Source organism: Castanea sativa, chromosome 1 (genome assembly GCF_040712315.1).
Source record: "Castanea sativa cultivar Marrone di Chiusa Pesio chromosome 1, ASM4071231v1".
NCBI classification, from domain to species: Eukaryota; Viridiplantae; Streptophyta; class Magnoliopsida; order Fagales; family Fagaceae; genus Castanea; species Castanea sativa.
The window spans coordinates 11503774-11525194 of record NC_134013.1 but is presented as its reverse complement, the minus strand read 5'-3'; the positions used below and the strand labels follow the sequence as shown (position 1 = coordinate 11525194).

Below are 21421 nucleotides of genomic sequence, written 5' to 3'. Positions count from 1 at the left end.
CAGAAAATAAAGAAAAAAAAAAAAGTTACCAAACATACTTAGTTGTTCCACCTTCAATAATAGGTTATTAAATGACAATTTAGAATCTCATTTAGAAGCCACATTTAATTTTTTTTTAAATGTTTAGCTTTTTTTGAACTTCATCTTCTTTTCCTTTTTTTTTTAAATTTAAGTTGAGCCGTTTTAGAGGGTTCATTTTTTGAAGACTTGTAATACCAACAATAACGCCTTCGAACCGCACTTGAGAGTTTCCTATCTCATTTGACTCACCTGTCGGTTTACAAATGTACCTTAACAACCTCAATGACACCATATTGCAATTTATAAATGAGATGTGACTTTTTATTAATATTGATTATAAATGATTCTATTGCTATTTAAATCTAGGTAATTTTTAGGTAATTTCGGAGTTAAAACATTCACATTGGTAAAACTATAATTTTAGCTATTTGGCACTACAAAAAATTTCTTTATCTATTTTACCTTTTCACTTTACAAACACATCTAATATCAGTGGTTTTATTTTAACTTTTAACACATTAAAATAATATAAAAAACACAATAAAATAATATATTTATTTCAATAAACAACTCTCACATCCGCCACCACTAGTCAACCACCACTTCACACAACCCACCACCACCATTAGTCAACCACCATCAGTCAACCACCACTTCATATAGCCTACAACTAGAACCACCAAAATCAGCCCATAACTGCCCAAAAAAATCAATCAACAACCACAAAAATAAAACCCACGGTAACCTAAGCCAACTTAGCCAAGAAAATCAACACACAGCCACAAAAGAAAAAGCCAGGTGAGATCCACCACAGCATGACCCATGAACCCCAGGGCACAAACCGATGACCCACCATAGCATGACCCATGAATCAACAAAATTTAACCATCAGCAAAACCCACTCAACCATTAGCAAAACTTATTCATCAACCATCAACAAACCCTATTCATCAACCATCAACAAAATCAAAACTCATTCGTCAAAATAAAAATAGAACCCATTAACATAAAATCCATCAACAGAACCCATCAATAAAACCCAGTCATGGCGACAACGCTATTTTGTCAATCACGGCGACAAAATCAAAACCCAGCACTGGCAATCATGGGTCTTGGTGTGTGAGACAGAGAAAGATTAAGAGATAGAGCAAAGGAAAAATGAGATAGAAGAGAGAGAGAGAGGGGCGGAGAACGAAGAGATCAGTCGGTGCTGGGTAGGGGCTTCGGTCGACGCTAGGCAAGGGCTTGGGTTGGCGACGAGTGGAGGAATTGGAGCTCGCAATAGGAAAAAATGAAGAGTGGAGACTGAGGGGAGAGAGGAGCAACGAGTAGAAATGGGAAAGGAGGTGAAAGAACAAAAAAAAAAACTAAAATATTCTAACCATCAGTGTGAATATAACATAATATATATATATATATATATATATATATTTTTTATAACTTTGAGTTATAGTGCACGATTATCTTTGGCTGTGCTCCGTAGCTGAGAAGCTAAATTTTTTTGACTATAACCCCACCATTGTAGCTTTACTTTGTGATTGGTGGTGCTAAAAATATATATAGATTTTTATCACCACAGATGTAAATTATGCTCTTAGCTCTCAAAAAAAAAAAAAAAAGTGGGTTCCATATATGAATCCCACTAGAAGGCCCGTATCCTTTGTGAGAATCCGGAGCATTACGGTCCCAAGTTTTTTTTTGTGGGAACGCCTCCTCCCGCTTGGACCAAATATCTAAATAATGGGACATTGTTTGTACCTTTTAAAATTCAAAATCGTTAAAAATGAATGAACATTGGATATTCCATTCCGATATTGATCCCAAAAAACTCACTGACTGACGGTGCATCTGTCCTGTTGTGGCAGCAGTAAAGTCCACTTTTAGAGGCGTGTCCATGAGCTGCTTGCTTTCATACATTAAAAAATCAGACTACTACATGTGTTTAGTGGGCTGGGCACTACAACTTAGAAGTAGTTGAACACCCAATACCCAACCCCTAACTAAAACTATAACCAAATCCCGCTCCTCCACACGTGTCCCAAACTCAACAAATCCTCCGAGATTTGAACCCAAAACTAAAACTAAAACTAAAAACCAAACACGCTACTTTGTTCACGGTTCCTACACGCATCAAATAACTAATAATCCAACGTACACGAAGGGAGTCAGAGAGAGCGAGCGAGCGAGAGAGAAATCAGAGTTTCTTAAAATAGTAAAAATACCAAACCACGGCATCAGAGCTAGAGAGAGAGAGAGAGAGGCAATGAAGGGAGCGAAGACACCGATCCACGCGGTGGCGATGTGGGTACGGAGGCAACCGCCGAAGGTGAAGGCGTTTCTGGCGGTGGTTTCGGGCATTGCGGCGCTTGTGTTCCTGCGACTGGTCGTTCACGATCACGACAACCTTTTTGTTGCCGCCGAGGCTGTTCACGCTCTTGGAATCTCCGTCCTCATTTTCAAGCTTACCAAGGAGAAGACATGTGCTGGTAACCAACAACAAAAACTAAAACCTCGAATCTCTTTTTAGACTTTTTTTTTAAAAATTTTATTTTATTTTTTTATTTTTGCAATTTCTCGTTTTATTCGCTTGATTTTTCTGTCGGAATTCCATGGTTTGGTTTAAATTTTCGTGATTGCCAAGGTAATGAAATATGGTTTTGAAAGTTAGTACTATTATATGTTTGGCACTGACAAAAGGGGAATATAATATTATACTCTAAATTAGAATATGGTTTATTGCATTGGTTTAATTATGGATTTCAGAACCATCATTCATTAACTAGAAGGAAGTCTAGCTTTGATTGGAGACTTATTGAAAATATTTGAATCTGATAAAACTCTTAGAAAGGTGAATTTGGTTAATATCCTTGTAGCTCAATTCGTAACTATTGGTATTTCCAACGAAGACGTCCATGTTCGAAATGTTAAAATATTAGAATGCCCCTCCTATATTGTTGTAACTATCGAATTGTAAAATTTATTAAAAAAGAAAAAGGCCTTGAAATATGCACCCCTGGTTGGTTCAACCATTAGGGAGATTTCTGGATTAGTGTAACGAGTAGTATTACCATCTAAAGTGTTTGTGCTTCCTTGCATGACCGAGCCACTTGTTACTGGTCACTGGTAATGTCAATTGGTTTAGCTGCATTCTAAAATTATATGGCCGCTATTGATTTCTGCTATCTTTTAACATAGAAATTCTTTTGGTATTGGTAATGAAATTGTTGTCAGTCAGAGCATAGTTATCAGTAGTACTAATTTCATGTCATTCTCAATTGGTATTTTATTATTGATAGCCTTTGTGGACCTTTTTTTGAGAAAGATTCATTTCAAATGAAAAGTAACAATTTGGTTTATCAATGACAAATATTTTAAAAGTTTTTCTTCTTTATTTTGCTATTTTGCTTTGACATCAGTTTCTAGCTTGGAGATTGTGATATATCTTGTTAAGATTATGCCTTCTTTTGTTTTAATGCCTTTTTGGCTTCATTATTGTCAATTTTCTGCAGGGCTTTCACTCAAATCACAGGAACTAACAGCTATATTTCTGGCTGTTAGACTCTATTGCAGTTTTGTCATGGAATTTGATATACACACACTACTTGATTCTGCAACATTGGTGACAACCCTCTGGGTTATCTATATGATTCGTTTTACATTGAAGTCTAGTTACATGGATGATAAAGACAACTTCAAATCTTACTATGTGGTGAGTCCTCAATCATTTCACGGCACATAGATAGCCTATATTTTTGTATGCTCACATTTCAATTGTCCATTTGTTTGTCAAAAAAAAAAACACACAATTATTCCAGAACCGGTGTAAATTATTTTATTTATGAACAAATTAAACTTGATTTTTCTAGTTTGTAAAGTGCCGTCTTCCATTGCTATTTCATTACGCTCTTGCTTATTCATTTATGACATGTTGAGCTGTCAAGAAACTTTCTTTTTAGCTTTTTAAATAATTTATTTCTCTTTTAAGTTCTATGACCTAACTGGCTCATTAAGAATCACCTCAAACCTTAAATAAATTAGAGGTTGGTTGAGGCCTATGAGGATACGTAGACTTGCCAAAATTGGACCCAAATCTGTCAACCCTCCAAAACCTGAAGAGAAAAAAAAGGGGTATGGGTACAATTATTTTATTTTACCCATGTTTAACCCAATGATGAATGGCCTGACTTGTTAAAACGCAAATTTGTCCTAAACTTATCGGAAAACGTTTGGCAAAAGCTTCTTTGTGTGTGTATGAATATTTAAGATCATTTTCACATTTATGGTTGTAATTTGTTGAATTTATTTGAATTAAGTGGTTGTAAATTGTATTAATCTTGTGATAGACCATAAAGAAAATTGTATTTTGTGCTTGGTTGTTACTAACAAAATCATACAATACATATTGAATTGGGAGCAAAAGATGTGTATTGTATTAGGGGTGCTCATATATTGTATGATACATGTGTAATATGGATTGTATTGAATCACTCTTTGGGTATCATTCAATTCATAGACGTGTGAATTCATTTTGGGCCAATGTAAAATTTATGAGATTGGGCTAGATCTTGTTGAGCCCAACAGCTGAAAATATAACTTTTTAATTGTTTTTTTTAAGAGAATCATAAATGATCTTTTTTTTTTTTTTTCTTTTCATCCTTTTATTTGATTATCTCCTCTCCTTTTCTTTTTATTTTCAGGGTTTTTTTTATCATATGACCCAAAGATAATTGTTTAGTGTGACAATTTGATTGTAGATATCATAAGTACATTTCTAATTGACATTTTTTTATATTAAATTTGTTAAAAAAATTATTACATAAGTGATGATAACATAAATTATTAATTGAATATGTACTAATTTTGCAACAAATATACTTAATATATTTTATAATTTTTTATTTGTAAATTTTATAGTGTTCATGTATTTTATGATACATGGTATGATATAATATACGATACAAATCGATTCACAATATTATTCACATTTCACAACTATTTTTTGTAAATATTCAAGACCTTCTTCTCATTTTGGTTGTATTTTGTTTAAATTATATGATTTGAGTTGTCCTAAGTTGTACTAATCTTGTAAAAGACAATCCACTAATTGGGATATTTGATGTTTTGTCATTTACATGTTATTAATCATGAATTGATTATAATTGACTTTTAATATTTAGGGAAAAAAGAAAGAGAGGACCCGTAGATCAACTCAAACCTGTGTAGGCTTGTCACTGGTCTAAAAAATAGTGATCCATTTAAATCCAGGTAATATTAACCCGAATGCAAGTGGGTCAAACCCAAACCCGACCTGAATTGACCCATTCCATGTCTATGTAGAAGTCTGGCTTTCCTTTTTAACCTCTTCAAAACTTGGGGGTAAGTCTACTAATCACCTCTCCCAGATCCCATGTAAGCGGAGAGTCTTGTGCCCTATGTATGAACTTTATTTGTAGATGTTTTATTCTATCTTGATAATTCAAAATGGTTAAATTTTTCATTGTATAGTGTTTAGGGTGAGAAATTGAGAAAACAGTTCAAAGCTTCAAAATCTGATCAATTGTTTTATATGCTTTTCTATTGATGTTTCTTTAGTATTGTTTCCTCCATAAATTTTATGGATTGGTAACTTATCAAAAAATAAATAAATTTTGCTGATTGATGAGGTCATTAAAGTTGAATATCTTGTATGACTTAATGATTTTTTTTTTGGCTACCAAATAGTAATGGTCACTGCACTAATTTATTATGATTATTCAACTTATATTTGATATTTCCCTTCTGGTATTTTCTTAATTTGATCTATGTTGTGTTTTTCCTTTATGCAGTTGCTACCTTGTGCTGTGCTATCATTATTAATTCATCCCACAACGCAGCATCATATCATCAATAGGATTTTATGGGCATTCTGTGTTTATCTTGAAGCTGTTTCAGTGCTACCCCAACTGAGGGTAATGCAGAACACAAAGGTATGTTTAAAGTAACACAGGCATGCCCTATTAGTGTTTATTTATTTTTAAGTAACTAGATAGATTCAAGACTATTTGTTTTTCCATTCTGATGGTGTGTCATCCATGGCACTTTAAGCTTGCTTTTTTGGAAAAAAATAATGACAATAACAATAAATTTCGTAAAAACCTTTTTATAATTTTGTTTTTTGATAAGTAATAATATTTAGTAAAATAGAATCAACAAGTACACAGGAAGTAACTTTGTTTTGTTGATAAGTAATAATCTTTATATAACTTTGCTTCTCATCTTCATTTTTTCCAATTCTCAGATTGTTGAACCATTCACAGCACATTATGTATTTGCACTGGGAGTTGCAAGGTTCTTGAGTTGTGCGCATTGGATTCTCCAGGTTCGATAATGAAGCTTAAAACTGCTATAGATTCCATATATAAGATATTATTTGATTCTTTGTGTTCTGGTAATTAAGTAGTAGCTCAATTTTTCTGAAAGCTATTGATATTACACATTGTGGGAGTTACTATTTCTGATACTTTCCTGCTCAAATAGTAAAGAACTGGAGAGGTTAGCCTACAATTTACTTGTCTATTTCAAATTGTGTTAACCACCCTACATAATTAATTGGCTGAATGACAGAAGATTTTTGTTTTTGTTTTTTATTTTTATTTTTAATTTTAATTTTTTTTTTTCACAATGTGTTAACCATCATAAGATTAAGACTTAGGTTAGGTACATTAGGTTCCCCAACTAAATTCAACTAGGCGGATTGATTTTAATTATCCTTGAAAAGACAACACTGTTTGTATTTTATTGGTCAATGCAACCAGATCCTTGAATTTAATTAGGAAACCTAATGTACAACATCTAAAGAATTGTATCTAAGTTTTATCCTTGTTATAATGGCTACTTTTGAAATGAAGTCCTCTATGGTTCTTCATGCAAATTTCCCTCAGTGTTTGTCTGTTGGGGAGTTTTTGTATAAAAGTTCTCATATGATACTTGCTTCACTGATTGGTAATTACTACGAATACATTTTTAAATTTTGAAGGAATGATCATCTTCTTCCGCACAGGTATTGGATACTCATGGCCGCTTGCTGACTACTTTGGGTTATGGTTTGTGGCCTTCTATGGTTCTCCTCTCTGAAATTGTCCAGACGTTCATTCTTGCAGATTTTTGTTATTACTACGTCAAAAGGTAAGTAACATGCTTTTATTTTGCAAATTCCTGCATTATACTTTTATAATGACCACACTGTAAAGGTTTCCTCTGGATGCAGCCTTGTTGGTGGACAACTTGTTCTGCGCCTCCCCTCCGGAGTGGTGTAAGCTTGAAATGCTGCAATCTTTTTTATATAAATATATAGTTCAGTTGAATCATTCAACCTTGGCAAGTTGACCATGTAATGTCATTGATAGTATTTAGCAGTTAGGAGGTTTAGATGGTTTCTTCTTGACATGATGTAAGTTTCGTGGGCTATCCTCACTTTTTTTTTGGTTCAGTTATTTGTTCTGATTATGAACTTGACATAAAAATGTCAATTCTCTGTGACATTTTATTATATGACTAATCTGTCAATTATAGTTAACTGAGATGGTGGTACTAATTTGGACAATTTTTAAACTTCAAGGGCCAATAATATAAAACCGATAGCAGGGGGGTTAGTTTGCAACTGACCCAAACCTCAGAGATCTTTTTGCATCCCCTTTTTTAATCTCTCACTTGCTAGCTCCAAATTTAAATGCAAACCATGGTTAGTAAAGTACGCGTACTATACTATATATTACACATGCGTATGTATCTTTTAATTAAGTATGCATACTATCCCATCAAAAAAAAAGTATGCATACTATAATGTATATTACAAATATATTCTAAAAATACACTATTTTATTATATATAATCAAGCGTATTAAATGTTTTTGTATTATACTTGCACAAAAATACTTCAATTTAATTGAACTTCAGTACTTTTATCCAGAGTATGATTATTGTTTATTTTGTTAAGACGTATTATTATATATAAATATTAAATTATTAAAATTTATTATTTTAGCATCGTGTTTTATTATTTATATTAAATATCAAAATTTTCATTTTTTTATTACAATCTTGAATATTTTTTCATCCCCTCAGGTTTTTCTATAATTTTAATTATTATATCTTATCACCATATATATAACTTATATGCTAGATTTAAAATTAACAAAAAATAAAATCATTTGAAATTACAATAACATGAAACGTTAAATACTTTTTTTAGGGGCTAAGTAAATGCATCAAAGAATATATTAAACATTTTCTGGTTCCTTCACCTGTTATATATTTTCCGTGAAAGCACAATTAAATTTTTAGAAAAATGTATACTAAAAATTTAATAAATTCTTAATTAGTTGAATTTTTATAACACAATTAAGATAGTGTTATAAGTATGCTACTAAAAAGAAATAACTTAACATATATAACTTTTTTTTTCAGTCCTTAAATTTTTATTCAAATTCGTGATATACCATAATTTAATATATATATATATATATATAACCTTTATTTTTAATCCTTAAATTTTTGACCAAATTTATGATATACCCGTATGTACGTACAGTTATTTTTTGTTTTTTGTTTTTCCCATTTTTGTTTGTTATGTTGTATTTTTTACAATAACAACAACAATAATATTAAATCTTGAGCCGAATAAAATACATACGTAGAATCATCCACAAATTTTGTGATTGATGAGTAGGAGAATTTAACATGAAATGAGTAATTGAATTTGAGAAAATTGTTCCTTTTATAATTTATGAATCTTATATTCATCATCATCTTTAATTTATTGAAGCAAATTGAATTATATATATATATAAAATTGAATTTGAGAAAATTTTTCCTTTTATAATTTATGAATCTTATATTCATCATCATCTTTAATTTATTGAAGCAAATTGAATTATATATATATATATATATATATATATATATATATATATATAGTTATTGAATTTGGGCAAATAATGCTTCCACTTCCTCTTCTTTGTTTTTGAGAAAGGAAAATTGAAAATTTTCATTGAGATGAATAGGCTAAATCAATCTAAATTGAATCTATGAATTATGGAGGGACATCTTCTATCTACACTAAAATTGAAGACATTTTTAGTATGTTGTGCAAGGTTATAAAATACACTGTTGCCTTGGCGCCTATCATGTGAAAATCTAAACCTCCTTAAGGCTCCTGCCATCTTTTTTTTTTTTTTTTTGAGAAGGAATATTGAAAATTTTCATTAATATGAATAGGCTAAATTAATCTAAATTACATCTATGAATTATGGCGGACATTTTCCATCTACACTAAAACTTGAGACATTTTAAACATATCTTGCAAGGTTATGAAATACAATATTATTGCCTTGATGCCTAACATGTAAAAATCTAAACCTCCTTTAAGGCTCCTGCCATCCATTTGCATCTTGCAGAAGGTGAATAAAAGGGCAAAAGATTCCTCTTATCTTTCTTTCTTTTTAATTTTTTTTAATGAATTGCAAAGGATTCCCCTTCATCTGCAAGTGTCTTCATGCTCAATTATATGCTTCCACTCATAGAATTGAGTATGATGAGGTTGATAATTGTCATCTAGTAACTTACTAAGTACTGCTTACTTGAGCACGGCTCACCTACCCGTTAACAAGGTTGACTCATTTATTATCTCATTATGTACTTTCACAAAATTACAATGGGTAGTCCAAGTTTGACTAGCTTTAGATAATGATCAGTCATGTCTTCCTGGCATGATCTGGTTTCTTACGTAAGGAGGAAAAAAGAAGAAGAAAAGAAATAGAGAGACATTTATCCTAGTACAAATACAATATATTACATTACAAATGTGGGACCAAAGTTCATTAAATATTTTAATTTTGCTGGTGGAACGTCCTCCATTGAATCAAAAAATTCACCCTACTGCTTGATTAGCTTGATTCCTATGAGCGCATCTAATTGCCCTTTAATATAAAGAAATTTTTGTACAACTTTATTGTTTAGTAGTCAGTACTCAGTAGGGTAGGCCAGAGGAATCGATTAATATTACATTTCATAATAATAAGTAGAAATAATAATAGTAATGATAAAGTCTCGTTTTCTTATTGCTTTTAAGTTATTCATATATAGCCTTCTCAAAAAAAAAAAAAGTTATTTATATAATTATTTGAAATTAGAGGAATTTCCAACTCTTTTTTACAATGGTGTACAAACACTTAAAAATGACTTAGTATGTATTTATTTATTTATTTATTAAAAAAACAAAGCTATTTATTGTGTCCATATCTTTTTTTATAACAATTTGATGCGTTATAAAAATCTTAACTTTTAACGATTATTCACAATTGAGGTAAGTAGAAGTTACAGTAATGTTTTCAAGTTATTAACTATCCTTCTCAAAAAAAAAAAAAAACTATTATACAAATCATTTAATAGATATTGGTAAAGGAAAATTGAATCTATCATACTTCAGAATATAATTCTTTTTTGGTAGGACAGAATATGTTTTTTAAAAGTTTAAAACAACACCCTTTTCCAATTAAAGAGAACAAAATGTTTAATATTCTAAAGCCATAACCTTTGGCAAGAAAAAGAACCATGAACTAAAGTTTTATTTATTTTTTGAATAAATACCATGAACTAATTAAAGCGATCATTCTTAATTAATAGTCTCCCATCATTATCAAACATCTACAATTGATGTCCTTTTTTTTTTTTCATTTTAAAATTTTAATTGTGACATGCATGGCCTTAATTTAATTTGAGCATGATGATGACAATTTGGCATACGCTTCATGAATGACAAAGAGGCTGAATATGAATGAATGAATACAGCTGTGGTGCAACTTTGTACAGCTGTTTAATTAAAGTGGCCACATATGAGTGAGGCTTTGTTTCCAATTTTCCACGAACACATCACAATCGCTTTCTACGAAGAAAGTAGAACTCTCTCTCACAAGTCTGTGAGTCACTGACCCCCACTTGTTGTACAAACGTTTTTGATTCTCATAAAGCGACACTGTTTCAATGTTTTATTAACTGCACGTGTGGACAATTGGCCTGTCGCCTAGCTTAGTTCCCTCGTTACATGAAAGAATCACCCTTTTTTTTAAGTGGTATAAACCAAAAAACAAAAATAAGAATTAGACTGATAGACAGACTCACAGACGTTGAATTTGTTTGGAAAATTAGTAAGGGAAAATACTAAGAACACAAATTTTACAATTTTTATTACGTGAATGGTGACTTTATAGAAGTTCATGTACACTTTTAGTACTTTTATGTAGTAAGTTATGACAAAAATTATAAAAATAATTATAATTTTAGCATTATTCATTATAAATGGACAAACTTAAATGATTCATAGGAAGTTATAACTATTCCCTTTTAGTCTTAAAAAAAAAAAAATCCCCTTTAGCCTTAAAAGAAAATACAAATAATATTAAAATAAATAAAATAACATAATCGTAGTTGTAGGGCCCCAAATATATTTTACAACTGAAAGCTTGAAACTCCTTTTATAATTTTATTAATACTAATAACATTTATCAATTTATAATGCAAAATGAATTGCGATTTCTGTAGGTATACGGTATACCTGTAGGGTGGTGGATGATTGAGGTAAATTGATAAGTTGGAAAATAAGCATGGTTTTCGTCCCATGTCAAATACATCACATCACCAATAATGCAGTCCTAACCTAACCATTCAGTCATTATCCACGGATTGGTCTCTGTGTTGTAGTCGAAAGAGTTGGGCAGGAGCTCAGGTCTTATCATATTATGTGACATTAATTACCGATTAGGTAGTTTTTTTTTTTGATAAGATACCGATTAGGTAGTTGTCATTCAGAAATATGGGAGTTCATTATCAAAGTATAGCCTATTAATGGGCTTCTGGCATGGTCACTCAGCCTATATCCAAATAAAGGGATTGAGATCCAAAGATAATACCGAGCGTTATTGCGCAATGTAACACATTTTCAGTGATTTAGATCAAAAGCTAGAAAGTTAACTTCTGATATCAATCATTAGATTAAGAAAGTTAAAATTTTTGAAGAAGTTTAAATATTGTGAGTGAGATTGTATGGGACAATAGTCCTAGCTATTGCCCAATCCCAAATTTTAAAAGTTGTAGAATCAATCCTCATTATGTGTCACACTTTTTATTATTAGAAAGGACTTTCACAATGAATCATTGAGGTGGTGGTTCTTCAAAATTGAATATTAAAACTCATAATTGATCTTATAGTTTTGAGTCTAAAACTTCTTTTGGTTTTTGATTGTTTCAAACACCTTCTTCTTTTTATTTTCTTTATTTTCATTTTTTATTTTATAGTTACAATATATAGGAGAGATAAGATTTGAACTATGAACATTTTTCAGTAGAAAAACTAAATATGAGCGGTGTTAATCAATAATCTTATAGCTCAATTTCATGGTTTGCTTTCATTTACTTGGAGAACTATGGTTTAAATTCCTTTTTTCCTAATGTTGTAACTATCAAACCATTAATTTTTTTTTTATCCGTATTAATATTAGAGTTAGAAATTTTTTTCTTCCACTCCCACTGACTACTAATGTGTCCATGGTAATATGAATTTAACTACTGATGTGTCCATGGTAATATGAATTTAACTACTAATGTGTCCATGGTAATATGAATTTAAGAATTAAGATTCATTAGAGTTTTTAAAATAATTCTATTTTGTTTATTATTATTATTTTTAGAAATAGTGAATTTGTTGACTTTATTAATTAATTGAGCAGTACCTAAGTTGCGTTCTCAAATTGTTTCAACGTGATCAGTTCAACACTTAAAATGTTTTTTTTTTAATGGCCAGAGAGAAAAGCTTTTTCCGCAATAGTATAGCTTTTCCCAATGGGATAGAGTCAAATTTAATCAAACATAGTTTTTTTTTTTATAAACATTAATCAAACATAGTTTTATGTTCAAGATTTCGATATTTTATGGTTGTAAAGTAAAACAGTTAGTCGTAGAAGTGCAATCTCAATAAGGGTACGTTAAAACTATGAGCTAGTGAAGCTGCCTTGAGCCACTTGGAATTGAAAACACCATCCAAGAACTAATAGTAATACAAAACAAAAGTGCCTGCTCTAGATGATTCCAGTTTTCCAAAATGCTTTTTGTTACCAGATATTATCTGCCTAGTCACTATATATGCTTTTTAAATTCCACGCACAAATTACATGTCATAATGAAGGATGTCCCGTCCTACTATACATGCACCCACATTTTTTTATTATATATTATTAATTATTTCTCGTTTTCATTGCCTAGCTAGCTCACATAATAGTCACAAACGTTTGCTATAAATAGGAACACCCTTAGCTCACTTCTACTCAAAATATTCAGGTTTTCAATTTCAACTAGCTCTAGGCTCTTGCTTCAAATCATCAGCCATATATGGCCATCTCAAAGGCTTTAATTGCTTCTGTTCTCATTTCTCTTCTCGTTATCCATCTTGTTGAAGCTGATCAGATGGTAAACTTTATTTTAGCAATCATCTAAGAGCTCACATATATAGTCTCTTTCATCTTCCTATTGTTTTCAAAAATAAAACAGGAAGCCTATTTATCACTTTCTAACATGATAATATGTTGTGAATTGAGTGATGCAGGTGAACGCAGATGCAAAAAAAGGTTCTCCCAGTAAAAAAATAGGTGACTTTTATCTTCTTCCATAACTATGTTAATATGTGTATGGTACTGTTTGATCGAATAATTCTCTTCACCTATATATGTTTTTTTTTTTTTTTTTTTGGTTTCAGATTGTGGAGCAGCATGTAGTGCGAGGTGTCAGTTAGCGTCTAGGCAGAAAATGTGCAAGAGGGCATGTGGGACTTGCTGTGCCCGTTGCAGCTGTGTTCCTCCAGGCACTTCTGGGAACCGTGATGTATGCCCCTGCTACGCCACCATGACCACCCATGGCGGCAGGCTCAAGTGCCCTTGAAAATAATATATATGTATATCAGCCTTGCTTGGTTGTGTTGGTATTATATATAAGAGAAGAACATGGATGAGTGTTTGTCTTTGAAAATAAAGGTGTGTACTAAATAGATGCATATATCACTTGGTATATGTTAAAGCTGTAAAAGAGAGTAAAAAGCAAAAAAAAAGCTGTAAAAGAAAGTTTGTAATTTTGTTGAGTAACAATCGTTGTTGTTATTTAACTTATTTGTTATTAATAAATTAATTTCTGAATTGTCAACACTCTCTCTTTCTCTAACTTAATTTGGTTAACCGGTTATTTAACTCTAAATTTTTTGATTAACCGGTAATTTAACATCCGATAAAATTAATAACAAAAAAGATATGAATGTATGGCGGACAATTTAGAGCTGAGGCCGTTATATTGGTCAAGTTGTGAGCCAGCTCGGATATTAGATTTAGCATATTCTTGCGTAATAATAAGAACGTAAAAAATACAGTTCTATATAGAATTTTGTTCGGCTTATGGAAGAGAATTCCCTTTTTTTTTTGGAGAGGTTATGGGTCGTGGTGCTAACTGGCTTGTTGCCGAGCCTAAACATTTGGTTCCCTTCCTGTTTGCAACTCGATCCATTGCCTTTTGTACTGTTTATATTGTGTTTTCTTTTTCTTTAAAAAAAGAAGAAACATAAATGATATATTTTGAAGAATAATAAAGGGTCAAATGAGGCCACCCAATCATCCTAAGCATGACAAGAATAAATTTTTTCATACCAATTTTGCCGTGTTATTTGGGGTGTATGCATTTTTGTCCGTGATTAGAGATAGCCATAAGCTTACCAAAAATTATTATTTACTTTTGGCTTACGTAACACATTTAAGGTGAGTCTTACTATGAATTTAATTAGTAAAACTATTAATTTTTCTTGGATTATGTAACATATTTATTGTGAGTTCTACTATTAATTTTGATAAATTGTAACTATGGTATATCCTATGTTGAATATATGCAGAGGAGAGAAGCATAAAATAAGAACACAAAAACATAAGCCTTACGCAGTTCAACCTTACGACCTACGTTTACGGAGAAAACTCTTAATGGCTACATCTTCATTATATAAGAGTGTAGTACAAAACCTGTATTACAATGAACCATAACATGGGCATATATAGCAAACTAAACTCTTTGTGTGCAAGTCAAGTCTCCTACTTGTATTAGAATTCTATTAGTTTAGAGTTTAGTCTACTATATATACCCACGTTATGATTCATTGTAACATAGGTTTTGTACTACACTCTTATATAGTAGACTAAACTCTAAACTAATAGATTTCTAATACAAGTAGGAGATTTGCCTTACACACAAAGTAGAATTAGGCTTGAGCCTATACTAATGGGCTAATATATCTCTAACACTCTCTCTCTCAAACTTAGGATGGAAGAGCTTGATGAAATCTTGAGATTTGATAAGAGTGAGAAGATCTCTTGAATAAATTTTGGCTCTATGATAGTGGTTTGAGGAAGACAATGATCTTGTAGTGTTGATGCAGCTTCTAACGGTGACATAATTATACCGAAGAGTTTTGACAGCAGTAATGGGAAGCTAAAGAAGATGAACCCAGCGAAGAAATACTGAGGAAGACAGAGATTGTTCTTAAACACATCGTAAGGATAGAAAATCATGGTTACAAGAAAATGACTCTGATACCATGATAAATATTAGCTATGATATATTCCATGTTGAATATGCTTGAGTATGTGCGGAAGAGAGAAGCAGAAAATAGGAACACAAGAATACAGTACTATTCATTCAGTATTTCTAATATGGTATCAAAGCCATTGCTCTGACCTTTTCTTAGCAGTCTTGTCTCTATTGGTTTAGTCTATTCTCAACATTGCTTTCGCCATCATAACAATTGCTATAGCCACTCGCCGTTGAACCTCTGACGTCTCTTAGTCGTTGTCCTTAGGTTCCAGACCTACAACTGCCGTAATTGAGGAGTCCCACACCACAAAAACCACTACTCCCTCCATCACCGCCATGAATCTTGCTTCGATTAACCTTTTGCAGATACCACTGTGATCGTCTTGTGTCGATCTACTCATTCGTGGAAGTCTAGCAGCCATCGAAGTCAACACGCACCGCCGCCGACCAAGAAATCTGTGTCAAAGGTCACGCGCCAATACGCATCTGAGTTGAATCTCACATGCTCCCACACGCCACATCAATAAGTCACGCGCCTTCAAGCGCCTCAACTCTCCTGCTGACGTTATTGCTAACATCATTTTGCCATGTCAACTCTAGTTGCGTCATCTCTGACATCATTTGCTTGCGTCATATGCTGGCATCATCCACTGGCATCATCTCCAGGTTGACTTTGACTTCTAGCAGTTGACCAATGACTTTTTAGAGGGGTTGACCGTTGACTTTTTTTTCTAGAGTTGACTTTTTGCAGTTTAGGTGTTTTTTACCTTTTTTTTTGTTTAGATTTCATTTTTGCATATTTTGCTTCTAAATGAAGAATAAGGGTAGGTCTTCTTCCTTTTGCAACAATCGTCGTCGACAATCTAACAAACGTTTTTGCAATTTTTGTAAACGTTTTGCCTATAATATTGAGACTTCCTATCAACATAACAAATCAAATTTATTCATTTCTGTTGCTACTATTGCTAACACTGAGAGTATCCAACCAATGGCTCCCGTCTCCACAAATTTCAAGTCTTCCGGATCCACTATCATCATTTCCACAGTTGACCTTTAAAACATAATCGCTAATACCATTCGTATAGTTGGTAATGTATCTTATTCATCTTCTATCTCAGTTTCATCTAGTATGTCCCTTCCTCTTTGCTTATGGATTCTGCTTGTTGCAACCACATGACACGTCTCTCATCCTTTCCTTATTTTCTCAACTTGAACCTGCACCACACCCTTTTGATATTCACACAGCTAATGATTCCACAATGTTTGGTCATAATATAGGTTCTATCTCAAACTCCAACCTCTCGGTTCCTGGGGTCTTTAATGTTCCTAACCTTTCTTACAAGTTATTTTCTATAGGACAATTAGCTGAGTTGGGTTATCTCATTACCTTTGATTATTCTGGGTGTATTGTACAGGGTTCGAGGACGGGACATGAGCTTGGGACTGATCCTAGAGTTGGACATATGTTTCCCGTGGATAACCTTCATCTTCCACTTGTTGCTCCTAATTTTGTTACTGCTGCAGCTACCGCAGTTTCTTCTATTCCTTGCCTTGCATTTTGGCATGCTCAACTTGGTCACGCATCTTTCTCTTTAGTACAACACTTGGTTTCTAGGGGTTTGTTAGGTTCAGTGTCCACAGAAAATTTTGATTGTATTTCATGTTAGTTAGGAAAGCAACCAGCTTTGTCTTTCAATACTAGTGAATCAATGTCCACTAATATCTTTGTCCTAATTCATTCTAATTTCTGGGGGCTTTCATTTGTCTCTAGTATTGGTGGATCTCGATTTTTTGTTGTTTTTGTTGATGATTATTTCCGCTATAGCTGGATTTTTCATATGAAACATCGTTCTGAATTATTGCAAGTATATTCTAATTTTGCAAAAATGATTGAAACTCAATTTTCCAAACGTATCAAAAATTTTCAATTTGATAATGCTCTTGAATACACTTAATATGCTTTCCAAGCTGTTTTGCATTCCTATGGCACTGTTCATCAGCTAACTTGTCCAGGTACCCTTTAGCGAAATGGTAGAGCCGAACCTTTATCATATTCTTGACACTGTTTGTGCTCTCATTCTCTCTGCCAAAGTTCCTGCTCCTTTTTGGGGCGAAGCTGCTCTTCATGTTATTCATAGCATTCCCAATCCTATCATCCAAATCAAACTCCATATGAGCACCTTTTTGGGTCACCTCTAGACTATCACCACATTCGTTTCTTTGGTTCTACCTGTTTCATTCTTCTTCAACCACATGAGCATAACAAACTTAAGCCTCAGTCTAGACTTTGTTATTTTCTTGGCTATGGCAAAACTCAAAAGGGGTATCGGTGTTATGATCCTGTCTCTCATCGTCTTCGTATCTCCCGCAATATTGTCTTTTAGGAAAATCGCTCCTTTGTCGAGCTCTCTCATTTCAATGCCTCCCTATCTACCTTCTCTATCTTAGATCTTTTTCCAGACGAGCCACATATTCCTTCTATAGTTGCTCCTAATCCTTCTATAGATTTTTTTGTCTAACTACTAGATATTTTTTATGCCTCTCCTAGATCACCCTCTAATGAATAGGTGGAAGATGAGCCACCCAACCTTGAGCTTGGGTCCCCTGCTTTTGCTCCTACTCTGCCTGAAGATCTTGCACAAGACATTCCGCTTCGTCACTCAACTTGGGTAAGATCCATTCCTGCATATTTATTTGACTATCAATGTTATACTGCCCTTGCTGCACTGCACAAGCCTCACACCTATCGTGAGGCCTCCACTGACCCTTTATGGCCGATTGCAATGAAAGAGGAACTTGATGCATTATCTAAATACTATACTTGGGATTTGGTGACTCTCCTCCCTAGGAAATCTATGGTTGGTTGTAAGTGGATTTACAAGATTAAGACTCGCTCTGATGGGTCCATTGAACAATATAAAACTCGTCTTGTTGTAAAAGGTTTTACATAGGAGTATGAGATTGATTATGAAGAGACCTTTGCTCCGGTTGCACAAATCTCATCTGTTCGTGCCCTCTTAGCTGTTGCTGTGCTAGTAAATGAGACATTTTTCTGATGGATGTAAAAAATGTCTTCCTTAATGGGAATTTAAGTGAAGAAATTTATATGCAACCTCTTCCAAGTCTCACTATTGAATCAAACAAGGTTTGTCACATTTGACGTGCACTTTATGGCCTTAAACAAGCTCTACAAGCTTAGTTTATCAAGTTCAACTCTACCATTTATCGCTTGGCTTACATTGCCAGTCATTCTGATTCTGCCTTATTTCTTCATCGCACCGACAAAGACACCATTTTACTTCTCCTATATGTGAATGATATGATCATAATTGGTGATGACCTCAGTGACATTCAAGAACTCAAGGATTTTCTCAGTCAGTAGTTTGAGATGAAAGATCTTGGACATCTCAGCTATTTCTTGGGTCTTGAAATAACTCATTCCACAGATGGTCTTTATATTACTTAGGGCAAGTATGCTTCTGAACTTTTTGTCTCGAGCTGTACTCACTGATAACAAGACTATTGACACTCTAGTTGAACTTAATACGCATCTGACACCCTCGGGGGGAAACCATTGTCTAATCCCTCTCTTTACCGATGATTGGTTGGCAGCCTAATTTATCTCATCATCACTCGTCCAGACATTTCATATACTGTTCACCAAGTGAGCCAGTATCTGTCTGCCCCACGATTGACTCACTATGATGTGGTTCTGTGCATTTTTCGATACTTGAAGGGCACTCTCTTCCATGGCTTTTTCTACTCTGCTTAGTCTCCTCTTGTTCTCCGTGCATTCTCCGATACTGATTGGGCAGAGATCCCACTAATCGCAGGTCCACCACTAGTTATTGCTTTCTTCTTGGCTCTTCTCTAATTTCCTAGCGAAATAAGAAACAAACCCTTGTGGCCAGCTCCAATATTGAAGTAGAATATCGTGCCCTTCCTGAGACCACATTTGAGCTCATTTGGTTAAGATGGTTTCTTAAGGACTTAGGTGTGTCTACATCCTCTGCTACTTCCCTTTATTGTGACAACTAGAGTGTTATTCATATTATTCACAATGATATCTTCCATGAACGGACTAAACACATCGAAATCAATTGTCATTTTATCCATTATCATCTTATCTATGGTGCTCTCAAGTTGTTCTCGGTCTCCTCAAAAGATCAATTTGCAAATATCTTCACCAAGTCACATCCTAAGAAACGCCTTCGTGCTTTGGTTCACAACTTCAAGTTGATCTCATACCCACCTTGAGTTTGATGGGGCTGTTAACGTGTAATAGGTTGTAGACTTTAGGCCCACTTTGTTTATTATTTGTGAAATACAGTACAATTCATTCAGTATTTCTAACACAAATTAAAGGAAAAAAAAATCTAAGGAAAGCGAGAGAAGATCTTTTGTTTTGTTTCTTCACCATTGACCATATGTCTATTCTTTCTACGTGGTTCAATTAATGTGTATGGGGTATATGTGTTAAAGCAAATATAATATTCTGATTCTGAGAGATACAAGTAAAATTTTTCTCACGTTGTGTGAAGACTGAAGAATAATAGAGTCACTTTTTCCAGGAGCATGAACCCTCCAATTGTTGTTCACACTTTCTTGCTAGTTTCTTCGAAAATGTTCAATTTCCTTCCACCATAAGTCATAAAGACATTTTCAGTCCACTTCATAATGTTGGACCTAACCTAGCTAGTGGAGGCTTTGATAATGATAAGAAATTATCAAATTTCTTTTTCTTGGTCAGAGAAGAAAATCACTCTGACATGTTAGGAAAATGGTGCATTCAATGGAGATGACTTGCCAGTGTTTTTTACCCTTCGAAAAGGCACAGTTCCATTGCATTATTATTTATCTTTGTTGTTTTTAATGACTAATAATTTTGTGATCTGATAGTCATTCAGTGAATAGGTTTAGAGTTGACCAAATAAGCGGGATGCGTTCTTTATTGTCCAACTGGTTCAGATTCGGCAGAAATAGAATAGTTTGTTTTTTATTCTTGCTCTTTATTTTTTTTTTTTTTTTTTGGGTTGTGATATTTTGTCTTAATGACACTACTAGAAAAAAGACTTAATATAACGGAAAAAGTCGTTGCAATAACAACTAATGTCGTTGTAATAAGTATTACTGCAACGATGAAAAAATCAATGCAATAACAACTAATGTCGTTGTAATAGGTGTTATTGCTAGGGCTGTCCAGATTCATCCGCACACCTGACCAACCTGAAGAACCAACTAGATCCAACCCGAAACCGGCCGACCCGACTACTCCGATAGGTCTTCACCACTAGAAACTGATTTCCTCGGCTCGGGTTTTGGTTTTCCCCCCCTAAAACCCGAAAAACCTGAACCAACCGAGGATTTCCATATTTTGGCCAAAATTTCCAGATTCCAGCGATAGTTTTCCAGAATCCAGTGAAGAAACCCAGATTCCGGCAATATTTCCCTTATATTCGGTGAGATTTTGATCGGATCTAGCAAAATCTCATCAAATCCAGTGAGATTTTGGCTGGATCTTGTGAAATCTCACCAGATCTAAGGGAAATATCGCCGGAATCTGAAAAACTTTGCCGAAATCTGGGTTTCTTCGCCGGATCTATGTTTTTTTCATCGTTTTCTTGCCGTCTTGTGACTTTAACCGACTCGCCCTCCACCCGTTGGTGGTCTGAACCACCTGACCCGATTGCTTCGGCTGGTCGGCGGCGGGTGCATTTTTTCCCACCCGATTCTGATGGGTCGGTTTCGGGTT

At 33.6% G+C, this 21421-nt stretch overlaps 2 protein-coding genes across 2 annotated transcripts; both read left to right on the top strand.

Moving 5' to 3' along the window:
- Positions 1-2045: 2045 nt before the first annotated feature.
- Positions 2046-7603, top strand: LOC142622816 (uncharacterized). The gene is made up of 6 exons (XM_075796364.1): positions 2046-2507; positions 3531-3730; positions 5847-5987; positions 6299-6379; positions 7061-7185; positions 7268-7603. Exons 1-6 carry the CDS (start codon positions 2285-2287, stop codon positions 7314-7316), a joined length of 819 nt encoding a protein of 272 aa, XP_075652479.1. The 5' UTR covers positions 2046-2284; the 3' UTR covers positions 7317-7603.
- Positions 7604-13337: 5734 nt separating this feature from the next.
- Positions 13338-14244, top strand: LOC142622515 (gibberellin-regulated protein 1-like). The gene is made up of 3 exons (XM_075795998.1): positions 13338-13518; positions 13655-13697; positions 13805-14244. Exons 1-3 carry the CDS (start codon positions 13441-13443, stop codon positions 13984-13986), a joined length of 303 nt encoding a protein of 100 aa, XP_075652113.1. The 5' UTR covers positions 13338-13440; the 3' UTR covers positions 13987-14244.
- The last annotated feature ends 7177 nt before the right edge of the window (positions 14245-21421 follow it).